The sequence below is a fragment of the Numida meleagris genome, chromosome 26 (genome assembly GCF_002078875.1).
Source record: "Numida meleagris isolate 19003 breed g44 Domestic line chromosome 26, NumMel1.0, whole genome shotgun sequence".
Classification (NCBI taxonomy): Eukaryota; Metazoa; Chordata; class Aves; order Galliformes; family Numididae; genus Numida; species Numida meleagris.
Genome location: NC_034434.1, coordinates 493,036 through 507,592, shown reverse-complemented (window position 1 = coordinate 507,592; position 14,557 = coordinate 493,036). Strand labels below are relative to the sequence as shown.

Genomic DNA, 14,557 nt, shown 5'->3' with positions numbered 1-14,557 from the left:
TCCTCCTCCTCCTCCTCCTGGCCGTGCTGTCTCAGGGTGCTCAGCACACAGCTCTGTACGGGTGTGGGCTGTCACACGGGGCAGGGCCCCTCTCACCCCGAGCTTCCTGCCGGCATCGGGAGCTGCCGCTCCTTCTCGGCATGCTGCCCGCTCCCTGCGCTCACACCGCGGCTTCGGGGCTGCCCGTGCTGCAGCCACAGCGGCAACGGGCACCTGGGCGGGTGAGGAGAGCCTGGGGCCTCGGTTTCTTTGGTGCGTGTGGATGGGAGCTCTGCGCAGCAGAATGCGGAGGCGTGCGCCTCACACACGGCCCGGCTGGCGAACCCACCGGGAACCCAGCAAAGCGAGCCTCCCCAATGAGGGGACCCGCGGCAACGGGAAGCCCGGCACGAGAACCGGGAGGGCTGGGTGCTGCCGGGCAGGACCCGCCGCGGGCGCTCAGAGCCACAGGGCGAGTGAAGCAGACGCAGCCGTGCCCGGCACGTCGCACGCGGTGCACGTCGCACACGGTGCACGCTGCCCGCACCGCCCCGCTCCTCTGCGGACGGCGCCGGGAACCGCCCGCCTCTTGAGTGGGTTGTAAGCTGTGCTGACTGTGTATGCGGGGACCAGAAGCGAGGGCTGGATGCTACGGGGTGAACCCATGCAAACGAGAGGTTGAAAAGAGTTCCCAAAACAAAACCTAGAGCTCACTACAGATGACACAATGAAGACCAGAGAGAAAAGCCAAATAGTAATGCTACACCATTCAGCTTCAAGAAGCACGTTATTTATAGCGCTGTCCACACGTGGCTGCTGCTAAATGTCAAACCGGCAGCCTCTCCCAGGTACACTTTGGAACTAGCGGAGTCCACAGATCTGTACAGGTGGAGCCAGCACAGGCAGCGGGCGCCCGCAGCGCGGCTCAGGCAGCCAGCGAGGCCCGGCCGGGCCGGGACCGCCCCTCAACTCAGCGCTGCGCGGGGAGAACCGTGAACTCGCAGCAACGGGATCGGGCCAAGGAGCGGAATCAGTTCAGGTGAGGGAAATATGGGCAACGTGAGAGGTGCCAGACGCGGCCGCCGCCCTCCGAGCCGTGCTACACCCAGCACAGCCCCGCCTGGACTCGAGGCGCCGCACGAGGGCTCTGGTGCTCAGGGACAAGCAGCAGCGGCCGCGCTGACACCACCAGGGTGCGAGCAGCATCTTTCAGAGCGGCACAAAAGGCGTCGTTACTGGTGGGGGAAGCGCAAGTACCGCTCTCGCTGCTATCAAGAGTCCATTGATGGGAAATACTTTCAATTTAATAATGGAAAACGGCTTCTGGCTGAGGCTACGCGCATCTCCTAGCTGGGGCCGGCCCCGCTGCCGTCCGTGTGCTGTGGTGGAGTCGCGTGTGTCGCTGCAGACGTCTGCGGCCTGAGCAAAGCGGGGCTGCCACGGAACTGGACGCCGCGTGCGAACTGGGGACGCGTTTCAGCATTGTAACGATCTGTAGACTCCCAGACCCGTGTTTCCAGCCACCTCCGAGTTGCATGCTGTAGCAGTACGGTCAGCACCTCTCACCAGATAATGCTGCAGAGATGGATCTCCCCGTTCCACTTTGAGTCCGCCCCGTGCCCGGGTGGGCCAGCAGCAGGAGGTGCCCGCAGGCAGGAGCAGCAGCGAGCAGCCTTCCTACCGGGACGCCAACGCCGCCGGGAAACCGCTCCTCAGCACGGCTGCAACTTGCTCATTTAAGAAGCACGTGGGGCATTAGCAGGGTGGGAAACACCATTTTCCCCAGCAGCGGGAAACCTTACAGCACGAGTCTTGTTTCCCAGCTCCACGTCGTCTTTCAAGAACCGGCAGCGTCCTGAATGAAGACAGCGTGAGGATGGAGACTGGGCTGTGTCTGAGGGCGCCCTGTGCTGCCAGACCTGCCCCACGGCTCAGGCATCCTGCTGCCCGCCCCCCCTACAGCCCTCCCATGGGGCACAACCTACCCCTATTTACCCATAAGGCCAAACTGAGCGCGTTAAAGCTGCCCTGAGCTGTGAAGAGTAACGTGTCACCCCACTCGGACGGCAGCACTGAGTCATGGAAAGGCTGGAGTTGGAAGGGACCCTTCGAGGCCACCAAGCCCAGTGAGCAGGGGCAGCCGCAGCGCAGGCCAGCCCTGTACGCGTGTGAATTAAACACTGAAGCTGCCATCCCATTCTGAACTTCCTGCTGCAGTTCCCAATGATCAAAGCTCACAGCACAGAAGGCCGTGCCTGCAGACGGCCCGGGATGCCCCGTGCTGCACGTGCTCCTGGAGGCGGCACCTCCTCGGGATCCCTGCTGCCTCCTCCTGCCCCTCTGTCTGGGAAAGGCCTTCAGAAGCCGGGTGCTCCCCGCGCACCGGGCCGCTTCCCTGCACTACTCTGCCAGTGCTGCTGTGCCACGCGCTGCACCCACAGTGCTTCCCGTGAGCTCTGTACCTCGGCGTTCCAATCAAATCCCCACGGCACAGTGCATGATCGAGGTATTCAGGACAACGCTGAATACAAACTCCCATCTCTGCAGCATTATCTCATGCGTCATCGATTACTGCCATGCCTAAATCTAGCATCATGCCAGCACATAAGACAGTAGGTACTATATGCAGTGTTCACTGGACCAGAAGAACAGAAATAAGAAAGGGGAAAGGAAACCCTAGAGAAGAAATTAAAAAAGGCAGACCGTGCAATACAAACCAGATCAGGGCTGCTTAGCTAATATGGGCCAACTGCTGCGGAAGAAAAACGTCGAACACCCCAAGTTGTGTAAATTCTGGTAAACATCTAAACACGCACACAGACACACACAACACCGACCTACACACGAATGAGAACACACACCGAGCTCTCGCTAACACCGAGCGTCTTCTAAGCGGGCACGGATGTGAGGGAACTTGAGCAGCTTCGTGTCTGGACTGGGGAAGGGAATACCTGAGAGGCTCTACCCTTAACAAAAGGGGCTTCGTGGAGCACAGCCCTGTGCGACCTGACTGCTCGCTACCTCTTCTCCTCCTCTCCTATCGCCGCTGCACTGACTGAGGCTGCAGAGCTAACGCTGGATGCCAGCGCATGGGTGAGCGCGGCCCTGCGCCCATGGCTGGCAGAGACAGAGCTTAAAAAGCTCCAGAAAGCTTAAAAAGGGAAAACTACACAAAACTGAGCTCTTCCCCGTCTCACGGCTGCGCTTACCACACTTAATTCAAAGGGAAAAGAAGCCACAAAACACACAAAAAGCAACACTTGAAATCCTCGCCGCAGTTTCGGACCCGTGGGGAAGCTCCGCTGCACTAACGCTAACGCAGCCGCGTTCCCTGCTGCCAGACGTCATTCCAACCCATCATTAGCCAAAAACGTGGACTAACGAGGATCAAAATGCACCTGGCTACGCTACCCCTTCAGGTCTGCGTAAGAATTAACCTGATTCTTCAGCAAAAATATAAAAAAAAAAAACCTAACGGCTATAAGCGAGCGCATGAAGTCAGTGCTGAAATATCGCATGGAACTTCAGTCGAAGCGTTACCTACGGCTTTAGGAGAACTGCTTGCAGCTGAAAGCCCTGGCCCACACAAGCTCGGCATGCAGCTCGCCCTGCGCTGGCAGCCCCGGCCAGGAGCCCCTCCTGCCCACAGCAACGCGCGCTCGGGGCCCAGCCTGGGGCGGGCGGGCGCTGGCGCTGACGAGCGCGGCCTTACCGATTCGATGGGCTTGTCCAGGGACGCTTGCTCTATCTCCAGGTGCCCCTCTTCATACTGATCGAAGTGGTTGCCCTGCAAGAGAACAGGAGGTCAGCTCCGCGGCACGGAACGTGGGCTCAGCCCGGAGCTCTCCCTTCAGCGCTCAGGTTTGGGCACGCGTTCCTTCGGTTCATTCTGCCGGCAAAGTAAACCAGCTCAGTACACGGGCTGCAAGAACCTGCACCCAATGCAGCCACGCTCACCAACTGCTCAAGTTGGTTGGATATCAAACATTTGAGATGCCAGCACTTCTGGCTTTTCAGGAGCGTGCAGCAGCACCGACCCTCAGCACCAGCATAAGACCAAGGCCTGGAAGGAGCTGGAAGGAGCCGGCTGCCTCGGTGCTGTGCTTTCCACATGTGCACTGCGCTGCTATGAGCTCTGTGTCTCCTGTACTGTACCTGCAGTGCTATGGAAGGGCCGTGCAGAGCACAGCACTCGGCAGCATGACGGTGCTGCTGTGTACCCGCGTCCAGCACCAGCACAACACAGCAGGTCCCTGCTCTCTGAGCAGCACAGCTCCCCCGTCCCAGCGGGCTGCACACAAAGCAGGGGGCAGGAGCAAGCAGAGGCACAGCTCCCTGCCCTCTGAGACGCTGAGCGCTGGGGGCTCAGCCAGGAGAGCAGACGGCCCCAGGCGCCCTGCAGAGCAGCCATCAGCACCAGCGGCCATTCCAGGAAAACCATCTCCATCGTACCCAAACTCCAGCTGTCCTTCAGGCACGGCACAGCTGAGCCATCCTCCCTGCAGCCCCTCACACCAGCAGAACGCCGCATCCAAGAACGCAACCCGCAAAGCATTTACATCAGGTGCACTTCAAACTCTCTCAGCAGAACCAAAGCCGCGCTGGCTTTTTCTCCCTTCTGACTTCCCAGCGTGACTTGCTCCTGCAGCTTGCTCCGAGCGAGCCAGCCGGGTCACCTGCACCGGCCAAGCCTCCCTGCCTGCTCAGCACCATTGTAAAGCAGCGAGGGTCAGTTCTGCTCCAAAGCACGCCTTGCCCATTCCAGGCTCTGCTAACAAAAACAAAGCAAATCCTGGAAGCGATGCAAAAAACTGAACCCCATCCAAGCCAAATGCAAAGAAGCCCAAAAGCAAACCAAGCTTGTTTGAGAGCCAGAGATCCCGTTACTATCAAGCTGGGCTTTATTTCATGTATTTGCATCCTTCTGGGACCCTGCTCCTGGGAGCGGGAGGGGGACGGCCCTGGATCTGCAGAGCTCCATCTGCTGCCTTGGTGCGCTCCGACCTGGCACTCGAACGGAGCCATTTTGTGCCACTGTGCCTTGAGACAATGAATCAGAGGAAGATAAAAATCACGTTTCAATCTAACTATTAATTAAACCCCAAATGTATTGAGAATACACTGCATTTCTGGCAAAGAGTTGTAAGCACAGAGCGCACGCTGCCATCACCCTGACCCGCGCCTTCCGTGGGCTTCAGCAGCACCACTCTTCAGAGCAAAGCTTGAAAGAAGGCAATAATCCCTAACAAAGGGACGCCAGATTGTAAGTGAAACAAAACAGGCATGGAGCAGTGCTGCTGAGCACCGAGCCCTGCAGCAGCTTCCCCTATGGCTGCTGTGCACACAGGGCCCTGATGCCAACACGGGCGTCCCCACGGACCAGCCAGCCCTGCCGGGCGCTGTGAGCGCGCTGCTTCCCTTCCCCAGGGCCCCCACGAGCTGCCCTGCAGCCACCACTGAGCAGACGGCCCCGCAGGGAACACAGAAATGCCAGAAGGGGCCAAGGAAGCCCCGAGAGCCGACACCAGGAGCCGGGATGAGAGCAGCCCGGCTGCTCAGCCCTCACCCTGGGCAGAGCTCAGCCCGCCTCGCCAGCAGACGGGAGGTGCTGCAGTCACACTCTCCATGACTGATCAGCTGTTACAGCACGCAACCAAGGCCGGATGGGTCTGTAACTTCTCCGTGAGACAAGCCACACCGCACGCAGCCGCACATCCCGGGCTGCAGCTCACGCTGCCCCTCTGCTCCAGGAACAGCCCCAGAGCAGACCAGGTGCAGACAGCCGTGCTCCCAGGCAGCGCAGCTCAGCGGTGCTTCTCCAGCTCTCATCGCGTGCACAGACAGCGATGCCTTTTGGAGGCCAACCTGCGCCCACGGAGGCCCCCCCCTCCCCCCCCCGCTGGAAGCTGGACGCCGTTAGGGCTTCTGAAAGCTGCAGGTGATACAGCACAAGCTGCTGATGGGAGCTGAAAAGCCGGAGTTATCACCTAGCCACAGTCAAACCTCGCCGTTGTCGGTGCTTCCCTAAAGGACCAGGCAGACTCAGGACACTGAAGCGTTCCTCGTCCAGCAGCGCGGAGGAACAGCTCCCGCGGCGCCGGGCGCTCGCACGTCGCCTTCCCAGGGCTCCTCCTGCCAAGAGCCACAGCAGCAGGGGCTGCGCCGCGCACCCTCACCCCTCGGTGTTTGCACCAACACCGCCTGGAAGCAGCAGCAAAACCGCACTGTAGGCAAACACACAGTAATTACATCCCGAGTGCTTCAAGAGAAAAAAACCCTCCGCAGCTGATACAACAAAAGCAATTAGGACGAGGACGGGAATTTAAATTGGCAGCTTTTGAAAGAAGCGCCCGGTAATTGCAGGGCGAGCTGCGGGTGGCACCTGTGGTTCACCAGCCCCAGCACTGACCTGGGTGGCACCGATCCAGCGGCCGTGGCCAGCACTGGCACCTGGATGTGCCGGGCAGCCGTCTGCACACGGACTGCTGGCCTGCCAGCTCTCAGCAGCCAAACTGCCAGAGCCGACCGTCCGTAATGCTGACGGGTCGAGAACAGCTACGGGGCAGAGCTGCGCCGTGGCAGAAGGAACGTCCACGGGGGAAATCCCAGGGCTGCCTCCTGCAGCGCCCCAGCTACACCGACCTATGGCAAATCCCAGCACAGGGGCTCGTCGTGGTGAGAGATGTGGGGCGCAGAGCTCTGCAGTGACTCCGCTCCGGCTCCTCCCGCTGTGCCCCTGCCCTGTGCTCTGCTCCCAGCCCCGAGCCAGCCGCCCGCGCTCCAGCCAGCGACACAGGGGATGCAGTGTGTGTCACACGAGGGAATTACTGCACACGCAGACACACACCCCATAATATTCCTGCTACAACAACGAACAGGACAAAGGCGTGGCAGCAGCACCCCCGCTCCCCTGCTCTGGCTGCAGTCACGCATCCCCCTCCTCCTGATCTCCCCAGCCCTCAGCTGACCCCTCTGCCCGGCTCCGTTCCCTCCTCCCCGCTGTGGTTTCTCCCTTTCCCCCCGGGGCCGCCCGCTGCCCCAGCAGCACAGAGCCACGTGCAGCCTGCAGCCCTCACCTGTAAGCCACTTCCCCGGAGCATCTCAGGAGCACAGAAACCCGAGTATCACCTCTGCCGCTCCGCGCTGCCAAGCCCCTCTGTCCCTGTCCCTGGCCACGCTCTGCTCGCTGCCGGCCGAGCCAGGCCTCCCCAGCTCCTCCCCAGCAGAAACAAAACAACTGACAGTATCAGAAGAGAAGCTCCGGGCGTTGTTTTTCCCATCCTGGGACCGCTTCCTTTGGCCGCATCGCTAATCCCGAGGCATCTGCCCCTCTTCCCCCAGCGATGAGCTTCCTCTGACCCATACGCTGCACTCCCGACCTTTTGTTTCTCTCCCTCTCTCTGGGCTCTGCACAGCCCTTGGCTTCACTGAGATCACAAGACCATGAGCAGATCACAAACAACACGCTCTGAGCACTCCTCCACTGCGTCCCATCCCTGCTCCGAGCACGATGGCAGAGCCCAATAGCAGAATCCATCCCTGCTCCGAGCTCCAAGCCCGATGGCAGAGCCTGGCCTTCCAACCAAGCAAGCCACCTGCCAAAGCTTGCAATTAAGATGCTACAAATTGGTTGAAAAGGCTTTTTTAACACCGCCAGCCCTACAAAGGGAGCCGACACACAAAGCGATGACTTTATACCAACTGAATCCGAATTCTGCCACAGCTCTGAGCGCAGTATCTTGCACCACCAAGAAGCAGAGTTTGTGCCATGCTTAGCAACTGCCCTCACAGGGGACCCGCAACCCCCAGCACAGCGGGTCACCTCCTTCATTCCACACCAGGGCTCTATCTCCAGCAACCCTGGTCTGAACACGGGGAAACAAAGTCAGAAATAACCTCCAGGAGCAACTGTAACGAGGAGAAAGGACCAGCGGGGCCGCTCCTGCAGCAGCCTGTGAAGCGCGGTGCCCCGGCCCAGCAGCAGGGCTCCGTGCAGACACCTGAGCTCCCGGCAGCTCGGGGCCGTCTCCCACCTGAGCAGCTCCTCCATAATTCATGGCTCCTGCATTCCTTGTGCTGCAGGCTCAGCACGACTCCGACTCGCTCTGGGTCCCTTCCCAGCGCACGGATCCCGTTCCCCGTGCAGGAAGGCTCAACGCACAAAATAAACCTGTCCTCTCACTTCAGAACTCGCAGAGAAAAAAGAAGAGAGAAATCAGCCTGCTACAGAACAAGCCCCAGCCTCGGCGTGAGCCTACAGAAAGCACAACAGAGCGCAGCGCCCAGCTCACAGCCCTCGGCCCGCAGTCAGAGCTGGGCAGGGCAGTGCTGGGCCATTGTCTGCACACAGCGGAGCTGTTTCCTCCCTGACATCATGCACGCTCCCGGCAGCGACACAGGAGCAGGTTCTGCTGCTACAATTACTCTCTGTGAAGCCACAATGCCCTGCAAAGGAACGAAAACAAGGGGAGCAGAACCCACGTGTGCACGTGTTGTGCAACACGCAGCCAGGAGCTGCCCATTTCCCTGCTCCATCCTGCAGCGCTCTCCTGGTGCGAGGTTCCCTGTCCCTCCGCTCCAAAAGTGAATGACCACGAGAAACCTATCTTCAAACCCAACATCTGCCTGCCCGAAACAGGAACCTGAAAGCGGAATCACACCGTATCAGTGCTAATTATGAGGCGTTTAATGAAGTGACCCAGAAGAAACCCCCTCGTGTGTGGGGTGGCTCACACTGTGCAGCTCAGGGTGTATTCAGCAGAGCTGAGGTCCCCTCTCAGCCTCCTCTTCTCCGGGCTGAACAGCCCCAGCTCCCTCAGCCTTTCCCTGCCAGGAGATGCTCCAAGTCCCTGTCATCTTGGCAGCCCTGGACTGCGCTCTGTCTAGATGATCTGAACTGAGGAGCCCAGAACTGGAGATGGGATTCCAGATGCGGCCTCCCCAGGGCAGAGCAGAGGGGAGGAGAACTTCCATCATCCTGCTGGCCACGCTCTATACAAGGGCACCTCAGGGTCCCCTTGGCCTTCTTGGCCAGCAGGGCACGCTGCTGGCTCATGGCCACCAGAACTCCCAGGTCCTTCTCTGCAGAGCTCCCTCCAGCAGCTCAGCCCCCGCCTGCACTGACGCTGCAGCTGTTCCTCCCCAGGTGCAGGGTTCTGAACTTGCCCTTGTTGAACCCTCAGCTTCCTCTCTGCCCAGCTCTCGCTGAATGGCAGCACAGCATTCATCGACTCGGTTGGACAGACCTTAACGACCACCCAGTTCCATCCCTCACCACGAACCAGTTCCCCCACCAGCTCAGGCTGCCCAGGATCCCACCCAGCCTGGCATGGGGCACCACAGCCTCCCTGAGCAGCCTGTGCCAGCACCTCACCACCCTCTGAATAAAAAATGTCTTCCCAGCACCTAACCTAACTCTCCCCTCTTTTAGTTTAAAGCCATTTCCCCTGCGCTGTCACTATCAGACCGTGCCCAAAGTCGGTTCCCCTCCCGCCTGCGAGCTCCCTTCGAGCGCTGAAGGCCGCGACGAGGTCTCCCCGGAGCCTTCTCCCCCCCAGGCCGAACAAGCCCGGCGCGGTGCTCACACCCAGGACGGCCCCGGCCCCACACCCGCCCTGGGCGGCGCTGAGCCCACGAGCTTCTCGCTGCCCGCGCAGCCCGGCTCCCTCGGGACGGCGTCGGCCGCCGTGCGCTCCGGCTGCAGCCAGCCCGGGGCTGCGAGGCCGGCCCGATCCGTGCCCCCCCGAGGAAGGCGCTGACACCGCGGGACCCAAACGCGCGGATCGGGAACGCCGCTGCGCGACGAGACCCTCCCCCCCCCCGCGCCGTTACAGCCGTTCCTTTTGTTTTCCGCCGGGCCCTCGCCCCCCACCGGGTCCTTCACCCCCACGGGCCGGGCCGCCCCCGGGCCGCCTCGCAGCGGACCCCGGCCCCGCTCCCCGGTCACCTTGGCCCACCCGCACCCCTCCGTTCCCCCGCGGCCGCGGTCTACGCGCGGGGCCCTATTGAGGAGGGGGCGGCCGCGGCCCGACGGCACCCGCACCCCCACCGCCCCCCGACCGCCACGGCCGCCCCGAGGCGCTGCAGCCGTTACCTGGAAGTCCCTGTCCTCGTTGAAGCGGGAGAACCTGTCGGCCATTTTGCGCGGCCCGGCCCCGCGCCTCCCCCCACTCCTCCTCCTCCTCCTCCTCCTCCCGCCGCCTCCTCCCCTCAGCGCCGAGGCCGCGCACCAGCCGCCCCGCGCATGCGCAACGCGCAGCGGCCTGCTCGCGGAGAGCTCCGGCGCATGCGCCGCCGCCTCGCTGCGCGCGCACCCCGCAGACGGATTCCTGCCTCGCGCATGCGCCTAGCCGGCAGTGGCGAGGGCTCGACCCAGGGGGCACGGGGAGGGCGCTAAGCTTCCCGCCCTCCCAGAACGAGCCAATGGGATTGCGCCAATCTCTTGAGTGATGGCAATGCGAACCAATAGGAGGACGAGCTCGCTGTGAGGGGTTGAGGGGCCCGCACTCCTCTCGGAGGGCGCTGGCGGGGGCGGGGCGGGCGGCGCTGAGCGGCTCGGGGTGCTCGGAGCCGGGATGAGGGGACACGGAGCCTGGGGGTGGCCCTGGCCCTCCCTGGTGCAGCTCAGGGCCATCACTCTCTTTCTATCGCTGCTACCTGGAGCAGAGGTCGACCCCCCTCCCCACCAGCTCCTTTCAGGGCACTGTAGCGAGCAATAATGTCTCCTTTCAGCGTCCTCTTCTCCACACTGACCCATTCCCGTTCCCGCAGCCGCTCCCCACTGTGCTCGCACCCTCACAGCTCCGTGCCCTTCTCTGGACACGCTCCAGGGCCTCGACGTCTTTCTCGCAGCGAGGGGCCCAGAGCTGAACGCAGCACTGAGGTGAGCGCAGGGGACGGGCAGCTCCTGCTCCCGCTGGCTGCGCTGCTGCTGACACAGCCAGGATGGCGTCGGCCTTCTTGGCCAGCCGGGCACGCTGCTGGCTCGCGTGCAGCCCAGCATTAACCAACATCCCCAGCTCCTTCCCTTCCACAGCTTCCAGCCGCTCTGCCCCACGCCTGCAGCACCGCGTGGGGCTGTTGTGGCCAAGGCGCAGGACCCAGCGCTCGGTCTTGTTGTTTGGGTTGGCTGTTAGGAGCCATTCCTTCCCCTAAGAACGGTCGGTCACTGGCTCGGGCTGCCCAGTCACCGTTCCTGGAGGCGTTTGAGAAACGTTTGGATGCGGCACCGAGGGACGCGGTTCAGTGGGGAAACGGTGGGAGGCGGAGGGTTGGGCTGGGTGATCTCGGAGATCTTTGCAGCCTCGGTGATTTCACGGTTCTAACTTCACCCCGCTGGCCGCAGCTCATCAGCCAGCCCAGCCCGTCCAGGCCTCACCCTCGGCACATGGACGCTTCTCCCCAGCCTGGTGTCACCTGCAAACCCATCTACTGACCCACGCAGACCAGCACGCGCTGCGGCTCCACGCGTCCTCCTGAGGAAGAAACGTGCATCGTTAATGTGCTGCGAGATAACCACGGCCTGTTGTTCCAGGGAGGAGAGCTGTGCCACAGCCACGCACCCTGCCACGCAGGGAATCGTTCTCATGGAGGAGAGGGAGATGTCCTGGATGGCGTCCCGTCCTGCTGTGGTGTCACGGCTCAGCTCGGTGTCCGCAAACTGCTGAGGTGCCCTCGATCCCATCCTCGGTGTCACTGATAAAGGTATTGAAGAGCACCGCTCCTAACACGGAGCCCTGGGGGACAGCACTCGTCACCGCCCAGCTGCACATGGAGCCGCTGAGCACAGCGCTGTGGCTGCGGCCATCCAGCCAAGCCTTCATCCAGCCCGGAACCCATCTCTCTCCAGCTCAGGGATAAGGACGCGGTGCAGGGCCGTGCCGAGGCCTCGCACAAGTGCAGGCAGCCGACAGCAGCCCCCTCCGGGGCTCAGGCACGCGGTGCCCGCGGTGACGCCGTGCTGGCTGTCTCGGATCACCTCCTCATCTCACACCTCTTCCAGGAGGATCCGCTCTGTGAGGTTCCCGTGCCCGGAGGTGAGCTCACCGGCCGGGAGTGCCGCGCTCCTCGTTCCTCCCCCGGTGAGGTGCACACACGCGTGTCCCGCCCGTGGGTCCCGCTCGGCTCGGGCTGCGCCCACGAGAGGGAGCTCCTGCTCCAGGCAGGGCTGCGTGGCGGGCACTGGGGGGCGCTGTGGGACCCCCACCCACTCCGTGGGACCCCCACCCACATCGTGGGATTCCCCATCTGCACCGTGGGACCCTCACCCACACCACTGGATCCCCGCAGTACTGGGGGACCCGCACACCGTCGGACCCCCACCCACGCCATGGGACCCCCACAGCACATTAGGAGCCCATCCACGCCATGGGACCCCCACAGTACTGTAGGACCCCTACCCACGCTGGGGACCCCTCCCACACCATGCGATCCCCATCTGCACCGTGGGACACCCACCCTGTCCACAAGACCCCCGCAGTATTGTGGGACCCTCACCACTCCGCAGGACCCTCAGCACACTGTGCCCCCCAGCCTGCTGCCACGTGTGAGGCTGCAGGGACAGGGCCAGGCAAAGCAGCTGTGGGGTGAGGGACGTGTGAGGCCCACAGGGGCTCAGGGCACAGCACTGGGGAACAGCCTCACAGTGCAGGGTGGCTCAGAGCCGCGGGGACTCGGCCGTGGTCAGGTCCCCTCTGATGCCTTGTGTTCTTTCTGCTGGCTCGTGTCGCTGGTGGGCACAGCACCGCATGGTTCTGGGTGCACAGAGCTGGTGCTTGTGCTTGGAGTGCTGTGGGGGACACAGCCCGGCCCACATGGACTGCGTGCTGCGGGGATCTGCCCCCCAAGGTGCCCCCATGCGGGGGCGGGTGCCTCCACGATGCTGCTCCGTGCCCCAGCCTGGCCTCGGTCCCCTAAAGTGCGGCTCAGTGGGGACAGAGGTGGCTCCCGCCCCCCAGCCCGTGCCTCAGTTTCCCTTGGTGCTGGGGGGATGCTCGCAGCCTGCCTGCAGCAGCGGGGCTGAGCCTGATCCAGGTGTCACCCACGTGTGCTCCATCATGCCCCATCCCTAAGCACGAGCCTTCCTGCCACGTGCCCCCTGCATGCACACACGGGTACGTGCCAGGTACCGTGAGTGTGCCGGCGTGCACAGCACCCCAAGGCAGCACAGCCCCCAGAGCTCCATGCGTTTGCGTACACGTGTGTGCATGCGTGTGCGAGCAGGGGACGGCGCTGCTGCCCGGAGCGCGGGGCCCCTTCCTGCAGGCCGGCTGGGCCCCTCCGCTCCGCCAGGCAGCTCTGTGCAGGGAGGGAGTGGGCTGGGGGGGCAGCAAGGAGCAGCCCCTGCTGTGCTCTGCAGACACAGCTTGTGCCAGCGAGGACTGTGCCCCGTGGGGACGTTGTGTGTCCATGGGGACGTTGTGTGTCCATGGGGACATTGTGTGTCCATGGGGATGTTGTGTGTCCATGGGGACGGTTCCTCTCTGGATGCTGGCACTTGCCAGGGTGTGAGTTCTGCCCCTGGCGCATGGGCCACGCATGGGGACTGCTCAGCATCCCCACTGGGCACGGGGACAACACAGTGTCCCCATTGAGCAAAGCCCTTTGCCCCCCCGTGAGGCACAAGGACAGCACGGTGTCCCCGCTGGGCACAACTCCATGCCACCATCAGGCACAGGGACACTTCAGTGCCGCCCCAGGGCACAGGGATGAGTCCCTGCCCCCAGCAGGCACAGGGACGGCTCACTGTCCCCTTTGGGCATGGGGACAGCTGCGTGTCCCTGCTGGGCACAGATCCGTGCCTTCTGCACGCAGGTGGGTTCGTGCCACTACCGGGCATGGGGACAGCTCGGTGTCCCCACAGGGCACAGGGGAGTCCCCTGCCGGGCCGCGTGGAGCTGGTGGGCGGGGGACGGCTGGGGTGGCCACGGGGCACAGCGGGGCCACCCTACAGGGGTGACTGGGACAGCGCTGGCACGGCAGGGACACGCAGCAGGGGACCCCGAGGGCCGTGCCGCGTTCCGTGAGTCCTTGTGGCTGACTGCCCCCCCAGGAAGAGGACGGGGGGTCCCCGCGGGGTCACGTAGCGCGCGGCCCCGACAAGGGCGGGTATAAATAGCAGGCAGCGCTGCCACCTCCCGTCACACGGCCAGAGCTGGCAGGGACCCCCGGCGCCGGCTGGCACGGAGAGGGACGGCCGCGCCATGGGGCACCTCGCCCCCCGGCAGCCCCCCTCGGCGGCGCCCCACATCCCCCGGGTGCCGCCCCGGGAGGGGATGGCAGCGTTACGGCCACCGCCTCGGCACGCGGAGCCGATCCCGAGCCCGACGGAGCCGAGGGGGCCGGGGCCGCGTCCCGGCGCTCCCCGTGGGTTCCCTGCCGCGGCCCGAGCGGGGCAGCTCTGACCCCAAACCACCACGCGCGGGGTCACGGGCCCCCCCGCCTCGCACCGCCCGCTCATTGAGCGCGGCTCGGCCGCTCTAAAAATACCGCGTGCTGACAGCGACAGCTGTGCCCCGTGCCCGGGGGCCGCGGGCCCCACCGCGCCGGGACGAGCCCGGCGCCGCGCTCCGCTCCGGGC

At 63.4% G+C, this 14,557-nt stretch overlaps 1 protein-coding gene and 1 long non-coding RNA gene across 8 annotated transcripts in view; one reads left to right on the top strand and one right to left on the bottom strand.

Annotated features, from left to right (window-relative positions):
• GPATCH8 (G-patch domain containing 8) overlaps positions 1-10,215 on the bottom strand; it is a 29,409-nt gene extending 19,194 nt beyond the window's left edge. Inside the window, exons 1-2 of one of the 7 annotated variants that reach the window (XM_021377690.1) lie at positions 10,073-10,215; positions 3,692-3,766 (exon numbers count right to left, since the gene is read on the bottom strand). In XM_021377690.1, the coding sequence (XP_021233365.1) occupies positions 3,692-3,766; positions 10,073-10,117 (120 nt within the window). In that variant the 5' untranslated portion in view covers positions 10,118-10,215. Of the gene's footprint in view, positions 1-3,691; positions 3,767-7,055; positions 7,945-8,012; positions 9,355-10,072 lie in introns of those variants that run through there. The other 6 variants (XM_021377696.1, XM_021377695.1, XM_021377692.1 and 3 more) reach the window with 6 other exon arrangements.
• Positions 10,512-13,156, top strand: LOC110388451. The gene is made up of 2 exons (XR_002432885.1): positions 10,512-10,861; positions 11,324-13,156. It is a non-coding gene; the product is annotated as an uncharacterized LOC110388451 (long non-coding RNA).